This window comes from Cicer arietinum, chromosome 4, assembly GCF_000331145.2.
Source record: "Cicer arietinum cultivar CDC Frontier isolate Library 1 chromosome 4, Cicar.CDCFrontier_v2.0, whole genome shotgun sequence".
In the NCBI taxonomy this organism is placed as follows: Eukaryota; Viridiplantae; Streptophyta; class Magnoliopsida; order Fabales; family Fabaceae; genus Cicer; species Cicer arietinum.
This window is the reverse complement of record NC_021163.2, coordinates 2,022,947-2,044,466: the sequence shown is the minus strand read 5'-3', so window position 1 is coordinate 2,044,466 and position 21,520 is coordinate 2,022,947. Positions and strand designations below refer to the sequence as shown.

The 21,520-nt window shown below is 30.3% G+C and overlaps 3 protein-coding genes across 4 annotated transcripts; 1 reads left to right on the top strand and 2 right to left on the bottom strand.

The window, feature by feature from the left end:
- Positions 1-1,562: 1,562 nt before the first annotated feature.
- On the bottom strand, positions 1,563-8,472 carry LOC101505859 (probable transmembrane GTPase FZO-like, chloroplastic). 2 transcript variants are annotated; one of them, XM_073367708.1, is made up of 12 exons: positions 7,812-8,472; positions 6,680-7,236; positions 6,492-6,560; positions 5,864-5,879; positions 5,685-5,761; positions 5,395-5,526; positions 5,208-5,294; positions 4,642-5,082; positions 4,381-4,545; positions 3,861-4,091; positions 2,668-2,783; positions 1,563-2,136 (listed from the first exon to the last, which is right to left on the bottom strand). In XM_073367708.1, the coding sequence occupies exons 1-12, from the start codon at positions 8,314-8,316 to the stop codon at positions 1,854-1,856; spliced, it is 2,679 nt and encodes an 892-aa protein (XP_073223809.1). In that variant the 5' UTR covers positions 8,317-8,472; the 3' UTR covers positions 1,563-1,853. The 2 variants fall into 2 exon arrangements, with proteins under 2 accessions (XP_073223809.1, XP_004495203.1); XM_004495146.4 differs by having other exon boundaries at positions 5,685-5,879; positions 7,812-8,469.
- Positions 8,473-9,141: 669 nt separating this feature from the next.
- LOC101505528 (chloroplast stem-loop binding protein of 41 kDa a, chloroplastic) lies at positions 9,142-11,540 on the top strand. The gene is made up of 6 exons (XM_004495145.3): positions 9,142-9,631; positions 9,870-9,991; positions 10,133-10,235; positions 10,478-10,616; positions 10,783-11,060; positions 11,267-11,540. The coding sequence occupies exons 1-6, from the start codon at positions 9,245-9,247 to the stop codon at positions 11,447-11,449; spliced, it is 1,212 nt and encodes a 403-aa protein (XP_004495202.1). The 5' UTR covers positions 9,142-9,244; the 3' UTR covers positions 11,450-11,540.
- Positions 11,541-13,977: 2,437 nt separating this feature from the next.
- LOC101505206 (RAN GTPase-activating protein 2) lies at positions 13,978-17,012 on the bottom strand. The gene is made up of 2 exons (XM_004495144.4): positions 16,669-17,012; positions 13,978-15,906 (listed from the first exon to the last, which is right to left on the bottom strand). The coding sequence occupies exon 2, from the start codon at positions 15,890-15,892 to the stop codon at positions 14,300-14,302; it is 1,593 nt and encodes a 530-aa protein (XP_004495201.1). The 5' UTR covers positions 15,893-15,906; positions 16,669-17,012; the 3' UTR covers positions 13,978-14,299.
- Between the last annotated feature and the right edge of the window lie 4,508 nt (positions 17,013-21,520).

Below are 21,520 nucleotides of genomic sequence, written 5' to 3'. Positions count from 1 at the left end.
TTAATTACTTAAATTAATAATCGCATGCAAGGATGAAAACTGCCCCGACAAATAAGCCAAGTGGCAGACTAATCCAAACAATATAATCAATTTTTGTTTGTCAAATATTTATTGATCAGGTTGTAATGGTCATTTTTATTACTTATGAAATTAAATTTCATTAATAAAATTTTAAAATTATTATAGACGGAAGAAATTAAAATTGATGAGATATAATTATTACGAAAAAGAAATTTTATTGATAAAAATTTTAAAATAATTATATATACAAAACTAAATGTCATTTAAAAGATTGAAGTATCATACATTAAGATAAATTCTTACTTTCATCGATAAATGTTTTAAAATAATTATAATACACAAGATAAAACTATCACAAACAAAACAATTAATGATAATGAATTATGTTAATTTCTAAAAAAATGACACTACTTTAAATACTCACAATTTCAAATATATCTTATAAAACTCCCCCTATGAGTAACATATAACGATCCCTAACATTAAAAAATCCACAAGGTTGATCCTAGACCATCTACTTGTATTGTTCAATTACTTCTTTCATCTTCATTGCATTCTTCCTCTATTCAAAAATGACAACATCTTTGTCATCGACGGTGGCAGTGGCACCATAACACCAATAGTCATATGATCGTATCCAATTGATACAGTACTCAAGCCTCAATCCTCATTTCCAAAATCTCAATTTAGGGATTTTTTAAGGAAAAAACATTTAAAGACAATATTCATATCATCATAGCCAATTCATACAGTACTAAGCCTTGTGGAACAGCCATCGTCAAATCAACGTCTCTCCATTAAATTGATACTGGAAAACCGTGCATAGCTTTAAAAACTTAAAAGACTATTTTACTATTTTTAAATTTAAAAACTAAAAAATTAATTTGTATTATTTGTTTTTATAAACTGTTTTGTAAAACTATTTTTAATATTATATTTTTTAAAACTAAAAAAGCAAAACTGATAAATAGTATTTTACTTTTCATTTTTCAGTTTTTTTAACTCTTTACTCAAAAACTGTTTTAAAAATTGAAGTTGTCAAACAGATTGTTTTTTAAATTTTCTTTTTAAAAACAGTTTTTTAAAATTTATTTATAAAAACTAAAAAATAAAATATAATCAAACAAGCCCTAAATTGAATCTTAAAAAAGACAAATGATCAAAATAAATATCGAATAACAATTAAAAGTTGACGTGTATAAAATGGTTGAAAACTTGAATATGGGAGGATTTTTATTTATTGAATTGTTTTCTATGAGTTAATGGTATATGGTTGTAGTTTTTGGAAAAAGGGATTTTTTTTCTTTTGAATTGGCTTTTAAGTTAATGGTATATTTCTTGTAGTTTTCGAAAACTAACAACATTGGAAGCTTAAGCATGGTGTTGATTCTGTTGAACATTAAGAGGGTTAGGAGAGGTTAATGTTGGAGGTTGTGGTCAGAATTGCGTCAAGAGTTGTTGTATAACACCATGTTTAAAGGGGAAAATAACATGCTTGGTGATTTGCTTATGGCAACAAGAAATAAGCTTATTATACTTGGTTAAGGAATAATAAACTGATGTGTTGTCATCATTTACAATAATGTTAAATATATTTATTACAAAATACAGTACTTTAATTTTTCTAATGATGTGACTTTTTTGTTTATTGATGCCATTGCATTATATCAAGTTAAACATCTATTCTCATTTGTTACTTGATAGATAGATGATTTTCTACAATATGTTCAAGGAAATTATCTAATCAATTGATTCAAAAATATGACCTCCTTGCTTAAAGAGAGGCATGGCAACTAAAAGTGGAGGGATTTCCATTCGATAGCCAGAAGAACTCATGACACATGAAGATTTTGTATCTCCATTTGTAGTGTTCTAAGTTTCTTATCAATATTTGATATTTCTTCTTGAATCTCAACAAGCTTGTTAAGTCTATTATGCGCCTGATCTTGGTAAGGTTTGCCAATGACTCTCACAAAGGTATCCAAATTTTCTACAGCTTCAGTCAAATCCTTCTTCATGGCCTCTTCAAGTTCATATGCCAAGGTATCTGCTTTCCTTTTCACCTTATCTATCACACTTTGCCTCCGAGTTGGGAAATTTGATATAGCTAAATACCTGACATAAAAACAAATGCAGACCCAGATATTAGCTGCAAGTGAACCCAATTATATGACCAATTTGGAGTTATTTTTAACCATTATACTGTATTTTATCTTCAATAGATGAAAAAAACAACACGGCATGGACGCATAGTCATAGAAAGGTGCTGACATTGCTAATGATCTTTTAAATGTACTTTCAACAGAAACAGTAATTGATATTGATATATAAATAAAAGAAATTGTAGTAAATTGATCAGTTTGTGAGATGCCATGCTTAATAACAATTATATCTTAAACAGGTTCTACAAGAGTTGTTGGATGATATTTAGAGGTGACGAAGGATGTCCATGTAACCATGTTCATGTTACTGTAATGGTAGCATTTCAAAACACAGATGCATGCTTCGATTATATTTTACTATTATTTCCTTATAGAAAAGTTGTATAAAGGGCTTAAGACCAAAAGTCTAATCAACGATCCTGCATACATTTTCAATACAACCTGAGCAATCATAAAGGAGCTCTAATTGAATATAATACATTACCCGCCAACAGAACAAATTCCAAGTGCAAGAAGATCTTCCAATGTGGTATGCAGTACAGATGTCAATAGTGAAGCAGAAAAACCAGCGACTCCTAGTTGACCAAACGTCCCTAAAATCTACACAAAAGTAAGACATTTTATATAAGTGGTGGTGGTGGTATGCTAAAACCTAATTATAAAAAATAAAAAAAAATAAAAAAATATTATACTGAGGAAGATTCAGACAATATTCATTTGCAGATATCATAACTTATTGTTAATGAGAAAAGGACATCATTTACTTGTTATATAGCTCCATGTGGTGTCACAAAAATATTCTAGGGACCGCATGAAGGTAACATTAAGTGGCAATGCAAAATTATAATAAAATTGTTAGACAAAGCAGCAACCTGAGTAAATCAGCGTTTAATTATTTCTTAAATTTTAAACAAACCTATTAATCATTTATCTAATTTTGAGGATCTTACACACTTGAGGTGCTAGCTCAGTGGCTAGTAGTTAACCTCACGGTACAGAGTTCAAATCCATAGTTAACTAGGGACGGTTGTAAAATGACCATTAGCGCTTTAATTAATAAAAAAATTCCCCCTTCCCCAATTTAAAAAATAAATAAATAAATTGAGGATCTTACATCACCCTCTAGCACCATAGTTAACCATAACTCATTCTGAATGTTAACCTTAAGGCAGTATAGCCTACATCTTTCAAACTTATCGTTTACAGCTTATTCAGCTCCAATGCTATTTTATATATTGGGATATTTTGTGAATTGTAAAAACTAAACTTCTGTTTAAAATGTCCAGAAAGTTAGTTGCAAATATAGTCCCTAGTTTTATACAAGTTTGGTTTTGGTCCCGCAGACACAATAGCATTTATTCCCTTATACTGTAGTTTTCAAATCGATGCAATAATATCCTTCCATCAGTTTATTGTTCAATTGAAGTAATTTGGCCCTTTACTGAAGTGGATATGGCAGAGCTCTCCCTTGTTATAATGACACGACTATATTCTTGCTGATATGGCACAAATCCACATCAGGAAATTTGCCTTTGATTTTAAACCATGAGAGCAAAAACACTTCAGCTGAACTAAAGAGACGAAAAATTTAACATCTCTGTAACAAGGGAACCAAAAGAGAACTTAAAGCCTAGATGAAAAGAATTTTAAATTATTTACTAGGAATTCCAAACTTACCGTATCTCGTACTTCTTGCTCAAATGACTTTGAAGCTGCACTGCTGCTGAAATTTTCAATCACCTTATAGCCAGCTTCATCCCCTTTCTTTAGCAATTCATATGTCTCAACACTCATCTGACTATTTTCATGAATCAGCGAGGACCATCGTTTCTCAAAAGATTCCTTGTATGATCTCCCTTGTTGGGTATTTTTGGAGCATAACCAACTTTTGTATTCTCCAAGTATTTTCTGTGTCCAATCAACCAAAACATTTAAGCAAAACATACCCAGTTAACTTCAACATAATATAGGATTTCAATTAGTCCCGCATTAATATTTGGATGTATTAAGCCATCTTGAGGATATCCAAAGCAAAAGCAGAGTCCTGTTTGTGGTTGAATTATTTATTCTGATAACCAATAGTAAACATGACTGCAATACAATCTGGATTTACTGGTTCACAGTATAACTAAGATTAAGATAGTAACCATACATAAAACAAAACTAAAGTTCTAAAGAGATGACGCCAAAACCTAACCTGAACAGATGATACAGAAGGGTCAATTATGTCATTCTGAATTCTTGATGTAGCAGGGATAGCCTGTTTCTCTCCTTTGAAAACATACGAAGCAATAATATCAAGATTTGACAATTGCATTGTAGCTTCTACAAGCTCCACAACACGTGATTTAGAGGATTCAATCTGATGATGTATACCATTGCAATTTAAGAACGTACCAATTTAAAGGGAAACAAATTATCCTAAAATTAGAAAAATTATGAACTTTTTGTAACATACCATAGATAGAGTTTGTCTCCTCCAAGAAAGGCTTTCACTTTCCATATCCAATGCAAAATCATTTACACTATTGACAAAATCATTTATTGCAGCCAAATCCTGCTTGGCGGATCGATAGTCTTGTGTCACAAGAGTTTCACATGCAGAAAATAGTCTGTCTGCAATTGCAACAGGTGTTTCAAGTTTAAGCCTCATTCTATCCATTCCTGGGATTGTCGACCCATCTAGAAAGCTATATAAGAACTTCTCAAGCTCATAAAAGCTGCTGGCACCATATTGAGAACCAGAGACTGACAACTCTTCATCAAGATTCCCAAAACTAGAGGTAGCCATAAGTTTAGCTTCAAGAGCAGATCGAGCAGATACAGGATATAATATCACATCTTCCGTATTCAGCAATCTCTTGATGTTGTCCTTAATGAAGGACATTGCTTCCTCAAGCTGCATTGATTTGTGAATATATAATGTAAGCCTAATTTGACAAATGCCTATTCTAATACAAAAGAACTGCTTGAGATAATACCATTACGAAAATACCCAATATGAATCATGAGACATAAATATACCTCATGATTATTCTGATATATGTCAGCTTTGTTCAAAACAAATACCACTTTCTTCTTCCATTGCTGTGAATAACGAAGAAAAGCAACCTGAAAATAATATAAAACTTGTCATATCCCTGAGTGGGTAATTATACTATACAAAAGTAAGCGAGAGTATGCCCCATACATAAAAAATGACTAAACATACCTCACTTCCTGTTAAGGGGCGATCAGCTGAAATAACAAAAAGAAGTAAGTCTGCACGAGGCACAAATTCCTCAGTAAGACGCTGCTGTCTCTGAAGAATTACATTAGTTCCAGGTGTATCAACAATTGTCATCTGTTATCAGAAGAACAAAGAAAAATGCTGAGACCACTAATTGCAAACAGAAATTGTAACTAGAGAGTATAAATATAATTTTAAATATTGTGAATGATGCACGCAAAGAACAGCGGAGAACCAAAACAAAAGACAAAACTAAAAGTTAATTGACTTACATTTCTGAGAATTGGAGCAGGAAGGTAGCAAATAAATTGACCGTCTGGATGCCTTTCAGAACGTTGCTTTTCAATATCTAGGTCATTAAATCGTAAAAATGTGATCTCGTTAGTTGTTGGAACAACCCCCTGTTTGAGATATCTTTCTCCAAGAATTGCATTAATCACAGTAGATTTACCAGAGTTGAATTCCCCCTGGCAACAAAATGTCAAATAACTTCAGCTCGTTGTAGCATTTCTATTAAGTCTATATAAAAACCAGTTGCTTTTGCATCTCACCCAATTTCTTTTAGTAAGAAATTTTATAATAAATAGTTATGGGGAATCCAGTGAATCAAATAACTAATCATCCTAAGGTAAATGTTGAATAATGACAGCTACGGCTGCAATCAAATCCTTCCATAACGTAACAATATAGGAATAACATGCGACCCAACTAACCCAACATTTTGCATTGTTCCGAGTAGAATAACAAGAACAAAGTACAATGACAATGACCATGAACTATATTAAAAAACTCTCCTAAGAGCAAGACAGCTTCTGAAGTTTGTAGACACAGAAAACCAACTACTCCCTGTAAGTAAACCATTAATCAACACTCTAGTATATGCTTATACATGGAAATAACCAATTAAAAGCAGAGGAACAATGAGCAACAACGGTAGAGAAGTCCACAACAAATAGCACTTATTTGTTAACTAGTTTTAAATTATACATGGTAACAGAATATTTTCTTTTTGAAATTTAGAGCTAATACCAATGTATATCCCAGGAACCAGAATTTGTTGAGATTCAGCACACAATTACCACTATAACCAATAAGAACGGCTCATCAATCTGAGAAACTGCATCATCAAGAAGCGAAACTTCCTCCATCTGTCATTTGAAACCAATCCCAATTCAACACAAAGTAAACAATGTACTGGTCAAAATACATAATGATGAAAGAAAAAAGAAATCATTTCAAATACCAACTATTTTAATTAAAAGATCACCAGAGGTGCAGCTTTCTTTATAACTTTAATAGCTTCATTCAACACCGACCTCTCCATTTCTATTAACTGTTTCTTTCTATCCTCCAGTTTAATAAATCCACCCACAACCTCTGCTTTGCTCTGCAAACCATTACTATTATTTACTAATTTAATATTATCAATTTTACCGCCACGATCATCAAGTGTTCTCTCATCATTTGAAAACCCACCATCAAATAGTTTTTGAAAGAAATCATCATCAAACAACCCAAATCCTTCCAAACTAGTAACAAAACCACTAGCACCAGAAGCAAGTAAGCTCAAAGCCTCGGCATATGACATGTTTTTCCCCACACACGAGGCAAATATAGGTATCTTCACATTCTTAACTACTTTACCAATTTCCTGATTTAAACGTTTCAAATCCCCACCACCATATATAAGAAAATCAGCACCTTCTGATTTGGATGCATTTACAGCAGTATCTACAGTTTGGACAAATCTAGCCACCAATGGAAGAACCACCAATTCAGCATTGGAACCTAACATTGTATTTCTAGCAACAACAGTAGGAAGACCTGGAACATATGCATGGAATTTGATTTCATTATTAAAATTTAAATGGAGTATAAGTGTTTGAAGAAATGCTTAGAAGAGAGAGAACAAAAAATTGTAACAAATTAGGCCTTGTTTGGATAAACACATATACGTCTATCATATAGTAATATTTATGTATAAGCTATTTCTTTAACAAAAGATAAAATCAAGTCTAACTTTTTCAAATAAACTATAATGGTTTGTTTGGATTGGCTTAGTTGAGGCATAAGCACTTCAGAGAGTATCTGGGAGATCTTATGAAAGCACCTTAAAACATGTACCTATAAAAACCTTGATTTATCTTTTGTTATAAAAAATAGTTTATACATATTAAATAATAAGAGTTTATGAGGTAAGTGTTTATCTAAACAGAGGCTAAGTTGTTTACAGGAGAGCTTACGGATAGAGGAAATAAGCTGAAAAATAGCTTATAGCATTGTCATATACCATTTTCATAGGCTTTGTCTGATGGTTTCGGAAGTGTTTATGCTAGTAAATAATTTAGTCCAAACAAGTCCTTATTAAAAGCAATGGCAATATGGTAAATATAAATAACCTTGGTCAGAGAGCAAAACGCCACTGGTAACAGCGGCGGCGGCAATATCGACGCGCTCGGCGACCAAGAGATAAGCGCGGTCACGAACTAGTGACTTCAACATGCAAGCGGCTTCGTAGAGCTTCCCACCGCTTTGTTCGTTGCTAGAGAGAACTACAATTCCAACTGATTTTGAAACTGCCTTATCGATCATGTCTAGGGCGGATTGGTCACGTGTCAGAATGTCATCGGGGTTGAGCTGGAGAATAAGAGTGGGGACTTGAAGTTTGGGCCTCTTGTATCCGCCAGGGAAGAGTGTTCTGGGCTGGGCTTGGGCCTGAGGAAAGGGTTTTTGGTAGAAATGGCGAGAGGCATTGGAGTTGATGAGAGAAGACGAGGAATGGGAAGGAGGGCGAAGGGGGAGTTGAGAAGAGCGAGAGAAGATGACGTGGCGAGGGATGATTGCATTTGCAGCAGCAACCAGTGATGAAAAAGAAGAAGGGGTCGTTATTGAACAGGGTACCATGGATGGTTGGTGTGTGTGTGTGTGTGAAGAAGAAAGAAAGAAAGAAGAGAAGAGAAGAGAGATTGCGTTATCTTTGGAGAGAAATTTGTACGAGTCACTGAAATCGCAGTTGTTATCCTTCTTTGTTTGTTCCAATTGCCTCAAAAATCGAGGACCGCATGTGCACCAATTGAAATCACAGTCAATTTTAAATATAATTAATGTCCATTACTCTCATGCTTTTTCTTTTTAAATTCAACCACCCCATTTAATACTACTATTTTATTAACTAAACTCGCCTTGGCTCAAACACAAAATTATTACTTTATGTATCATATCACATATTAAATAAATTAATAAAATGAATTTTTTAGATGGAATCGTAATAACCACGTAAAATTCACGACACATTTGTAAAGTCCCAATTCTGAATATCTGACAGGACGTTTGATATAAAATATTTATATTTACAATTAAATTAGAATTTAAGAGAAAATATATTTATTAAATATATTTTTAGGATTATCATGTTCATAAATATAAAAATTATGTTTCTGAAAATTTCCACATACCTGCACACTTCTATTTGACAAATATTAATAAATGCTCAAATGAAACTCGTTAAGAAATTAAATATATAAATATTCATATAGTAAAACATAATTTAATCATTCATCAAACATAATTAAACTAAAACATGGATAACATTTATCATCAAATTGTTTTATTTTGAACATTTGAAAACTTATTTACCACATTTATCAAACATCAAAACTCTTGAATTAAATAGTAAAGTCTCATAATTTGTGGAATTAAAGTGAATAACAAATTTTATAAAGTTTATAAAGCATACATATATATATATAGATAGTATTGGAATGAGAAGTGAAGCAGGTAAGTGTTTAGCATTATTATCTGAAACTGCTGGTTCTCATACTCTTAACAACCAATGGCCACACTTGCTTCCTCTTCACCTACCTTACTCTTCTCTTCAACCTCTTCCAATCTTCTCCCTCTTTCACATTCTTCTACTTTCCGCCTTTCTTTCTCTTCTTCTCTTCAATCCTCCTCTCTCTCTATTTCCCCTACCTTTCTATCACACTCTTCTTCTACTTCTAAACGTTTTTCTAATCATGCTGCTTCCTTCACCATCACTGCTACTGCTTCACTCAACAAGAAGAAAGTTCTTATTATAAACACTAACAGCGGTGGACATGCCGTTATTGGCTTCTACTTTGCAAAAGAGCTTCTTGCTGCTGGTCACTCTGTCACTATTTTCACTGTTGGTGATCAAAGTTCCGACAAGATGAACAAACCTCCTTTTAATAGATTCTCAGTTAATTCATCTTTCTCTCATTCTCATTCTCATCTTCTTTTCAAGCTCAACAATGTTGTTTGTTTATTTCTCTATGCCTTTCTGAATTTAGCTAGTCATACAAATTTTATAAAAACAGTTTATAACATATTCATTAGTTGTTTTAGCTTATATGATAAATGTTTATGATATAAGGGCTTAATTAAGTTGTTTATCCAAATAGGGTCTTAATTTATTGTGGGATTTGGAAAATATTCAGGAAATTGTGAGTGCTGGAGGCAGCACAGTATGGGGAAATCCTGCAGATGTAGGGAGTGTTGTAGGAGGAGAAGCATTTGATGTGGTTTTGGACAACAATGGCAAGGATCTTGATGCTGTGAGGTTTGTTGTATTGATTCTTGTTAGCTTTTGTTCAATGATTTTGTTTAAGTTGTGTGCTAACAGCATACTTCAGTATTGTTAGAATTGTGTTAAAAAACAGAAACTTCTCAGACTTATCATGATCTCAATCTTCACTTGTAGGCCTGTGATAGATTGGGCAAAGACTGCTGGTGCCAAGCAATTCTTGTTCATCAGTAGTGCTGGAATCTACAAACCGACCGATGAACCTCCCCATGTCGAAGGGGTATGTTGAATATATTCCTAATATAGCATTTCTAAAACCGCTATTGATATCTCTTTAGATTGACTAATTTGAATTTATTTACTTATATAAGCACTTGTGTGTCTGTTTGTAGAAACAGTTTATAACATAGTTTTTCTCAGCTAATTTTCATAAGCTGTTTAGGATAGTTTATGTAACAGTTTAACTTTATTTTACTTATAAAAATAGTTTATAATCTAAAGTTGAAAACCACTGTGGAACAGGATGTTGTTAAAGCAGATGCTGGTCATGTTGGAGTGGAGAAATACATTGAAGAAACTTTTGAGAGTTGGGCAGTATTTAGACCACAATATATGATAGGCTCTGGAAACAACAAAGACTGTGAAGAGTGGTTCTTTGATAGTAAGTGGAAAAATTCTTAAACAACCTTTATGTTAAAACTTTAATCCATATTAAGCTTTTTTTAATATCTAGTCTTTTCTCCGAAATTTTATATTAATGAATAATGCTAGCGATGCACAAGTCATCACACTCTCTAATTGGTTGAAATGTATATTTCCATATGTAGGGATTGTTCGGGATAGACCTGTTCTAATTCCTGGTTCAGGATTGCAACTCACTAACATATCACATGTTAGAGACTTATCTTCAATGCTAACTCAAGCTGTTGAGAATCCAGATGCTGCAAGTAAAGGCATTTTCAACTGTGTTAGTGACCGTGCAGTGACTCTAAATGGAATAGCCAAACTATGTGCTCAAGCTGCAGGGCGCCCAGTTAACATTGTGCATTATGATCCTAAAGCAATTGGAATTGATGCAAAAAAAGCTTTCCCTTTTCGTAATATGGTACTTACTAATATCCTATTTTCTAATCTACATTACAACTTAATTGCATAATCCATGGATAGGCCTATAGAGTATATAACATGATGCACTGACACAAACACCAGACACAATATCGACACCAGACACATATGTCGTCTCAAGATGGATTCTGACACGTGTCAAATACTAGGTAGTTTAACAATTTATATGAACTATGTATGTTGCAGCACTTCTATGCTGAACCTAGAGCGGCCAAAAGTAAATTGGGATGGAGTTCAACCACAAACCTCCCTGAAGATCTAAAAGAACGGTTTGAGGAGTACATAAAGATTGGGAGAGACAAGAAGCCTATCAAATTTGAGGTAGATGATAAGATATTAGAGGCCTTGAAAGTTCCTGTTGCTGTCTGATCCATTCATATCCAAAATGATGAGACTAGATTGTAATATTTCTTGTTATATTTAAATTATGTGTATTGAAAAAAGTTACTTTTTTTTTTAATCAACAAGTAACCTATTCAACACCAACAACTCACCTACTATAGAAGTACCTCTGAATTGAATTATGCCGCTTAATAACTCATTGGACTTTGAATTTGTGACTGCACGGGTAAAATTATATATAAGAAATGGTATTTTCTATTACTTTATATTACATTATAAAGTACTATCATTTAAAAAAAATATAACATAAAAAAAGTATAATATAAATAAAAATTGTAAACATATAAAAAAAATGTAACTAAACCTAAATGAAAATAGAAACAATAGTTCATTTATTATAAATTAGGCTAAATTACATTTGTGATCCTTTAACTTAATATCAGGTAACGTTTTAGTCATTTATCTTTTTTTTTCCCGATTTAGTCCTTTATTCCTAACAATATCAAATAAAGTATGAAAATATGAGTTTATTTGAAGATTTGCGTTATGAATTTGATGAAATTTGTATTATATTGAAGAATATAATTAATTTTATGAGTTTTGATTGAATTTTTTTTTTGAATTTTTGTATATAAAAGGATAACATTATTGAAATTTTAAAACATAAAATATCAAATTGTCACTTAAAATTAAAATAAAGGACCAAGTCGGGAAAAAAAAAAGATAAAGGACTAAAACGTTACCTGAAATTAAGTTAAAGGACTACAAATGTAATTTAGCCTATAAATTATTAAATAAAATGATTTTAATTTTCAAAAAATATTTTTAAAAAGAGTAGAATTCGATATGTGTTTGTTAATGGTAATGAAAATCATTTTTTTTTTAACAAAAAACAGTTATGAAAAAATAAATTATTGAGAAGCCATTTAAAAAAAAATTCATTCGAAGCAGTTTGTATATATATGTATAGTTTTTTTCAAAATCCCATTTTCTTTTACAAATTTGTAATCAAAAGTTCAAAACTTCTAAAATTAATTATTAAAAAAATATTATTTTTTTTCATATAAAAGTTACTCAAAACAATTTTTCATTTAAAATAATTTTTAAATTTTTTCAAAATACAATTTCTGTTTTTTTTTTTAATAAATAGATCAGGAGTTTGTTTGTTAGAGCATATTTTTAAATGATTTTCAGAAGTTTAAATATGTCTGTTACAGCTTTTAAAATAATCAAAATTTGAGATAACTGTCTAGGTTTAAAATTAGATCTCTAAAAAAATCCATTTTATTGGGAGGTTTCTTAATATATTTACATTTATAATAATATTGAGAGTTCACAATTTCACCATCTTATTATTTTATTATTGTTTGATATAGATTTATTTGACTATTGTCTGATTACTGTTGCTGAGTCTAACTAAAATATTTAAAATCATGTGAAAACCCCACTAGTTTAAAGAATAATATTATATTTACTCAGTATAATGTTTTATTATTTTCCTATAATAAAGAATACTATTAATATTTCGTTATCTATATTACTTAATTATTTTTTATTTTCTTTTATAATTTAAAATTTTAATATTTTTTATCAATTATAATTCATTGTAATGAGAAGGAAAACAAAAGACATACCTTAATTGCAGACTAAATCGCTACAAATTACATATTTAATTAAATACCATCATTAATACGATGGTAATCAACAATTAAATTGATGAAATTTAATATTTATAATGAATAATTAAATAGAATAAATCAGTTCAGAGTTACTCTTGGATACTTGATTCCTCATCACATACTATAATAACTTGAGAAATATTATCTTCAATAAGCAACAAAAGTTCAGGATCTATACAAACGTGTTTGAGATCACATAATATCCAATCAAACTGAAAAAGATAGATACAAGAACAATGGAGGAGATATCAAGTAAACTTTACAAGTATCTGAAAAGATGCAATGATTGAAATATGAACAGTGTTTTTTCTTGACAAAATATAGGCAACAATGTTAACAATGGTGGATGACAGTTTTATGGCAGATGGCGAAAATTTCACCATATAAACGCAGGATTGCAACGTGTGGTGCTAGAACGACACGTGGTACTTCACAAGTTGCCGCAATTGGCACAAAAATCCATCATGCCATTTCGCTATGGCTGCAAGATAATAGATTGAGCCAAAACTACGTTTTCAACAGACTCTTGAGAGAAATTTCCTTGAAACGGTTTCTTGCAAAATATCTTTTCAATCTGCAATCCATGTGCTCACCGAACGCACTACCAGTGTCGATTTTAAAATAAATTGAAATTTCAGAAAAAACAATGGAAACAATTACAAATTAGACTAGATAGATATATGGACAAAAAGTATTTCACCAAGGCCTTAACTGTAGATTTTGAATAAAATGTCATCACTATAGCAACATTTAATTTGCTTGTAAACGGTTTATGTTGTTGCACAACAGCAAAAAAAAATTGATGCAGTCCTTAAAAATAGTAATCTGCATATAGAATCAATTGCAACTATATAATCATAACCCAACAATCAAAGGTAATAAATAATCTGCATATCAAATCAATTGCAAATATATAAGCTTGACCCAGCAATCAAAGGTAATAATTTGCCAGGAAAAGGCACAATAAAGCCCAAAAATTTCTACAGCTAATACCATTTGTTCATTTCTTGTCTTGCCAGATACATTAAGAGCATATATCTGGCAAACTTTAAAAAAGTCAAGTTGTAGAATAGAAAATCTAAAATACAAAGATTAAAGCTAGCTGCTGGGTATGAAACAAGCAAGTCTATCGCAAATATGAATTGGCCTACAAATTAATCTGAAGTAGGTGTCCGGTGCCTGAGTCCTATGAATGTTCTTAAATCTCAAGGCCTTTCAGTTTTGATTCCAATTCATCATTGTCGTCATCTTCTTCATCCTCTTCATCAATGTCCTCGCCATCAGGTTCATTCTCATCCAAAGGACCCAGCATGTCGGGTGAGTTTTTAAATATTTTCTGCAACTCGCAAATCCCTTCATCAGAAATGAAATTAGCATTAATGTTTAGCAACTTAAATCCAGGTTTCTGAACAACAGCTTCAGCCAACAGCCTAGCTCCTGACCATGTGATCGAATTTGTACTTAGATCAACTTCATTTAATTGGCCAAGACCACCTTCCAATGCCTTACTGATTAAAACTGCACCTTCATCCTTCAGTTCATTCTCAGATAAATTTAACTTGGTGAGGAACTGCTTTGATGAAATACAGGCAGCCACAGAAACAGCAGCTTTTGCTGTAATGTCATTCCCAGCCATATCCAAAATTTCCAGTGACGGTGCAGATTCCTTAAGAGCATTAGCAAGGGCTTCTGCACCATCATCCTCTAAGTTCAAATAACTGAGGTATATCTCTGTAAGGTCAACAAATACTGGTATAACTTTACTTAGAGCAACTCCAGCTTCCACACCAAACATATTGTCACGCAAATCAAGCTTCTTCAAGTGCTTGCATGTCCCAAGTGCTACAGCAACAGCAACTCCACCATCACAGCCTACTCTGGTAGATGAACATCGAAAATCTTCCAAGGCTGGGGAACGTTTTACAACATCAGCTATGGCAAATGCTCCTTCATCTCCAGTCATGTTATTATGGAAATGAAGAACCCTAAGCTTCTCTGTGGAAGGAATCAATTCAGCAACTGCTTTTGCAGCTTCCTCTGAAATACCATCATTCATCAAATAAAGCTCCTCCAAGTCATTTTGCGATTTGAGGAGTGACCGAAATGCTCTAACCCCCTTTTCGCCCATGGCATTATTTGACAAGTTAAGATATCTTAAAACAGAACCTTCGAGTGCAGAAGAAAATATATTCATCACTTCAAGAGCTTCTGCTTCTGGTCTCCCAGCAATAAAATCTGATAGATCCACCTCTTTAAGTTGATCTTTGATTGATATTAGGATGGGTTCAGCTACATGAGCAGCATCCAAACCAAAACTTCTATTGCTGAAACATATCTTTGTAAAAGAGTTAGGTCCCCTCAATGGTTTCAGAACTTCTGCAGCTTCCTCCCCATCAATAAATGCTCTGCGACCCCCAGATAAGTCAAAAACAGTTTCAACAGCCTTTTCAGATATCAATTCCACATCCTCCTTCACTTTTGGTCCTCTTTTGAGAACCTCCAACATAAGCTTACTTGATTCCTTGGCATAAATTTGCACAGCAGAACTCCCGTCACCATCTGGCTCCTTTTCAAAATGTTGGGTTGCAGTCACAAAAGCTGCATCCTCAATTTCCTTTGCATCCTCTTCAGCCTCTTCTTTGCTAAGCAGTCCATACTTTCTAGAGAAAATGGACGGAGTTGTGAGGTTCTTGGTCATTCGTTCAACCAGCATCAACCTAGTACTCTGGCTAGGGGGCCATAATTTGATTGAAAGTGAGCGATGTTGGTATGACTGCGCTGTCGAATCCATGTCAACAGAAAAACCTAGACACAAGTATAACAAGAACATTTACATGTTTCTGAATCACGATCTTCACTAATGGCTATAAAACAATAGGAAAATTCATTAACTTGTACTAGTATGTTTCAAAATCAAAGAACCGCAATAAGCATATAACTATATAGTGATATATTTTGGCAACATTAGGGTAAACATTACTACAAATTATGAAAAAACAAAACCAAAACAGATTAATTTTTACAAGTCAATAGCTACATAATAAAATCCAAAATATACCAGAAACCCTATACATAACACAAAGACCAAAGACCTTGGGTATTAAAAAACAAGGGAACAGTTAAAATCAACTCTCCAAAAAAAAAACAAGAATTTAAAAATCATGGATGCAGTATTTTCAAATCAAAGTTTCCAAAAAAAATAAAAAAGTTTCACAGTTGCGATTTGAATAGCAACATCAACATTTTCGATATCAAAGCCGCCGTGTCACCCTATTTGACTGCAATTCTCCGCAATAATAAAGATGGCACCATAACTACAATTTAAAACCTTTGTTACAGAAATAAATACTGTATCAACATTTAAAGCGAACACTACTAATAACTATTACCCTACTGAAGGGGACGAGTGCGCAGTATCAGTGTTTAGAAGTGAAATTCAAACATTCCAAGAACTAAACTAAGTAAAAAAAATCCATGAATAAAAAAACCCTAAAACTAGAGACAGAAAGTTATAATATAAATAAATAAAAACGTCATCTAAAAGAAATGAGGGTTCAGATCGAATACCTGAGTGAGAATGCAGCGAGGAAGAGGAAAAATGAAACCCTAGATTAAAGATAAAGTTTGCAGCAGAGAGAGAACAAAAGAAAGAAGATTCTGGATTTTTTGAATGATGATAATTAGTTGGAGCCTTTTATGGTGACACTGGATTCTTATGGAGCGGGGAAAAATATAAATTAAATTATTGTTTTTTTATTGGTTTGAAGATTTAATTTAATTTAAAAAATTATTATTATTCGGATATGGGAAAGCGTGCGCGTGGAAAAAATGGAGGGAAATGATTACATGAAAAAAAATGCGATGAATAAAAAATATTCAGCTTTTTTAAAACGCCACCACCATAGAATTGAAACCCCAAGCGTGGGTTTTCCGCTTCCTCTTCACTTTATAGTGTAAGTTAAGATGACAATTTTAGCCTTGTCTACACTGTATATTTACGTTTTCTTCGTGAATGACGTCACTCAAACCCTAATTATAGTCAGCGAGATTATTTGGACCTAGCATTGGGCTTGGGGAATGTACCGGATTATCAGGTTTCTCACCTTTTTTTTTTATAAATACACCTCACCTTTCCTCTTTAGATTTTATATTAGAGATGTTAATATATCTTATGACTCATAAGTTATGAATGCTAACATTCTATTATAAAAATAAAAAGAGTGCTAACATCTAAATTAATCCAAACAAAAATCATAAATAGATCCAAAATACTCTAGCTGGACAAACTGATTTTTATTGTATGTTTTTTTGTTACAATTTTATTTTTGATTTTATACCTTATTTTCTTAAAATCAATTAGTCCAAAATAATCATTGATTTTTAAAATTTAACGAAGCTAAACTCAACTGTGTATAAAATTTTTAATATTTACATATTTTGGATTATTGTTTTGAAATTGAATAAAAAAAAACGAATTCAACTGCATACAAAATTTTAATATTTTAATCTACATTTTCACAAAGTTATATAATTTATATAACTATATTTCTTTGTTTTTAATGATACCCGTTAATTTAATATAATCTATTATTTTATTATTTCATATATTTCTAATATAACTGATACTTATTACATTGCAATATTACTTTTTACTTTTAGTATGTTATATATGTCAATATTAGGTAACACATAATATGTTAATTACATAATATGAACTTTTTAAGATATTAACTAAATTCGACATAATTACACATTATCTCAATGTTAATATTGAGATAACTTTTTATCTCAATATTAATTCTAAACAAATCACAAATACTTCGAACATTCTCTTTACATTTCATTCTCCATAACAACTTTGAATTATAAATCATAATTTCAATTTTAAAACTTTATTGTTAACTGTTTGAAATTAACATATGTCCACGCATAAACACAAATAAGGTGTAATGTTTTATTAATATAAAATTTAATATATATCAAGTCTTTCGATCATCTCTACAAAAATTAATAATAACAATAACAACAAAACTAATAAGAATCGCAATGTGTGGTTATCATTAACCAAATATATTACATGTTTTGAATATCTATAATATAAACTTTTGAACAAAAGCAAGTTTTATTTTCAGAAAATAAAACATAGGTTGGGGGTGTATTAGTAAGAACATAGATGCTAATAGTACTCCCTATACGTTATTGGTTTCGTCGGACCCTATAATAATGTCGTACCCCAAGCTTTTAGGCCCACATGTTATCACGGTGTGTGTGGTTATCATTACCCAAAGAAAGATTTTACTTCATACCACCCAAATTTATATTCATACTCCTACATTTTAATCCAAATTCAATTATACTTTTTCTTTTAAAGAAAAATAGTCCAACTTTATATTTTTTGTAGTATATGATTGTGTTCGAAAAACTTATTTTGGATTTAAATATGCTGAAAATATTTATGTTTTGAATTTCTTTTAAAGTTTTTCAATACACATTTCTATTTGAAAAAACTTTTTCGAAGTTTGTTCTAAAATATTTTTAAAAAAATTCAGCACACAAAATTTAAATTTTATGAAATGCAAATATTCTGAAAAGAAAAAAAGAAATTTAAAGTTTTATGAAATTCAAGTCAAATTTAGTTGGTACAATTTTATTTTATTTTGAAAAATTCTATATAATGTAGGAGTAAAAGTATAAAATTGAACTATAAGATATAATTTCTTAACCAAATTGACACGATCTCAAATTGAATGTTATTGGGGTTTTTGGATATCTAGTATTTGATTTCTTTGTGTTGCGTTGTTACTTGTTTTTGAAGTCATTGAAGGAGATTAATCTTGCCAACAAGTTAAAGGAATGAACATTTACATGATTTTGGTCTTAGAGGTGAAGAATTTTGATTTTGGTCTCATATTGCTCTGCCATATTACGAATCATTAAAAAAGTTATTGTAAAAAGTGTCAACTAATCTTTCTTAAAGACAATATTTTAAAGCTAAAGTGATTATTACATCATCAATTCATTGTTCAATTGGATAGTTCATTGAACCCGATGACTTCACGTAGAATTAATGTTGAATTTCACAAATGGATATTGCAAATGAATTTCACTACTGTTTATTGTTTCTTACCAATGGTTATATATACACACTATTCCTTAGTTTTTATCAATTAAATTCTCTTAATATAAAAGAATGATACATACGTAAATATTTATACAACATTTTCGGTCTTAATTTATTAACGGAGTTTAACGTCAGAGATCAAATATTAACAGATCTAAATTTACAAGGATAAAAACTAAACAAAATAAATTATATAGACTAAAATAAAAATGTTCATATTTGCATCACATTTTATATATTTAAGTCTAAAATAAATCAAAATATAGGAGGCAGTTATCCCCACAAACTATAGCATAGGATCTCTACGGCAAAGATGGTTTTACGTTTCGCTCACACATATTTGTGATTTGAGTTTAAACATAAAAAAAAAAATTGAAATGACAAATAGATCACGAGTTTAATAACTACGGCCGATCTATCTAACTTTAATATAAATTTATAGTGTTGATCTTTCTCAATTGTCTAGATAGATGATCCAAAGATTAATCATATATATTAGTTTAAAAATAAATGTTTTTTAAATAATAATACAATATTACACTATTTTAATATCTTTTTATAAATATTTGTACAAAATAAAGATAATCTTCATTATTTTTCATGATATTTTCATAATTTGAAAACAAAAACATAAAAAGTAAATGGTAATATATAAAATTCAACTAAGTAATCATACTTAATTTATATTCTATTTAAAATTGTTTTAAGTGCATAATGTTTTCAGATTTTTTACACGCTAATTCTGTTCTCTTCCACCAAAGAAATTCTTCCTCATTTTATTATTATTATTATTATTATTATTATTATTATTATTATTATTATTATTATTATTATCTTTTTAAATCGATTCTAATTTTTATTTAAAAATAATACTGAGTTTGATCATAATAAATTCCAAAAAATACATCTACAACAAAAGAATAAATTTTGTACGATTGAAAGGAAAAAAATAAACACAAAACAAAATAGACAATGAAAACAATCAATATTTGATTAATGGTTAAATTGTAATAATTTACAATTTGTTTATCTTAAAAACACATTATATTATATTATATTATATTATATTATATTATATTATATTATATTATATTATATTATGCATGTCTTTAGACATTCATCATAACATTTGCAAACAATCTTTACCTTATAATACCAATTTTTAGTAGTTAATAATTTATTTTAATGTGCTAAAATTACAAATATATCTTTAAATATATTTTTTAAAATAATTTTATAGATTAAATTAATTAGCAAATAAAATAACATCTCTTCATTATAAATTTCTGTTATAAAAAAAATTGACCCACCAATAATGCATTAAAAGACTAAATTGATTATTAACTAAAGATACATTTGGGGACTAAAGTGACTAATAAAATACATATTTAAGTGTCTCTAGACATCAGCTTAACTGACAAATGCTGAAATTATTAGGTTGAACGTCTTGTTACAGATTCGAACCTAAACTTTACAATTCTGTTAGTTAAATTATGGTGGAATTTATCATTTATTATAAGATAAAAAAAATTACATATTTAAATATATATTTTTTATTTTGACTATTTGTTTTTATATATATATATTTTTACCTTACACATTCATATTTAAATAATTGTTGCTACATTTATTTTCTATTATCCTTTTTTAATTATGTAGATATATTATTATTACAATTTCAATTGTGCATTGAGATGTTAAACTAAATAATTTTATTAGTTATCAATGTAAAATTAATATACACTGATAATACATATTTATTTTTCTCATAAATATTACTAAATTAAATATTACTTTTACAAAAAAAAAAATATATTTCTTTTTTAATTGAGTACATTAATATTTTCTTAAGTATTCACTTACTATTACACTCATTTAAAATTACTATCTAGAATAGAAATGAAATGTTTAGTTTTAAATGAGCAAAAATGACATTTATTGTAATATAAATAAAGTATAATTAAAACTTATTTTAATAATTACACATCTAAAAACAATTTTGCTCCAAATAATTCAAGCAACTCTAAATTAAGAATCATATTTATATTTACATATTCAAATATAAATCAATTTATTATTTTCAATTCACTTTTATCAAAATCAATTATTTACCCGCATAAACAAAAGGCACACTACTTTTAGGTAGCTTCTTGTATTGTGGGGTTCAATATGCCATACGTTAATTCTCTTTTCTTTACTCCACACTTATTTTTTTGTCCTTTACTTCCTTTGTCTCTCCCACACTACTATACTATTAATTTATTTTTTGATAATATATCTTCTACCCTACTACATTAT

Excerpts from the sequence above, each read along its gene's own strand:
- LOC101505859 (XM_004495146.4), bottom strand. The coding sequence starts at position 8,316 with ATGGTACCCTGTTCAATAACGACCCCTTCTTCTTTTTCATCACTGGTT. Across the intron at positions 7,237-7,811 it reads CGTTTTGCTCTCTGACCAAG|GTCTTCCTACTGTTGTTGCT; the intron begins GTTATTTATATT and ends CATATGTTCCAG. Across the intron at positions 4,546-4,641 it reads GGAGACAAACTCTATCTATG|ATTGAATCCTCTAAATCACG; the intron begins GTATGTTACAAA and ends ATACATCATCAG.
- LOC101505528 (XM_004495145.3), top strand. The coding sequence starts at position 9,245 with ATGGCCACACTTGCTTCCTCTTCACCTACCTTACTCTTCTCTTCAACC. Across the intron at positions 9,632-9,869 it reads CTCCTTTTAATAGATTCTCA|GAAATTGTGAGTGCTGGAGG; the intron begins GTTAATTCATCT and ends GAAAATATTCAG. Across the intron at positions 11,061-11,266 it reads CTTTCCCTTTTCGTAATATG|CACTTCTATGCTGAACCTAG; the intron begins GTACTTACTAAT and ends TGTATGTTGCAG.
- LOC101505206 (XM_004495144.4), bottom strand. The coding sequence starts at position 15,892 with ATGGATTCGACAGCGCAGTCATACCAACATCGCTCACTTTCAATCAAA.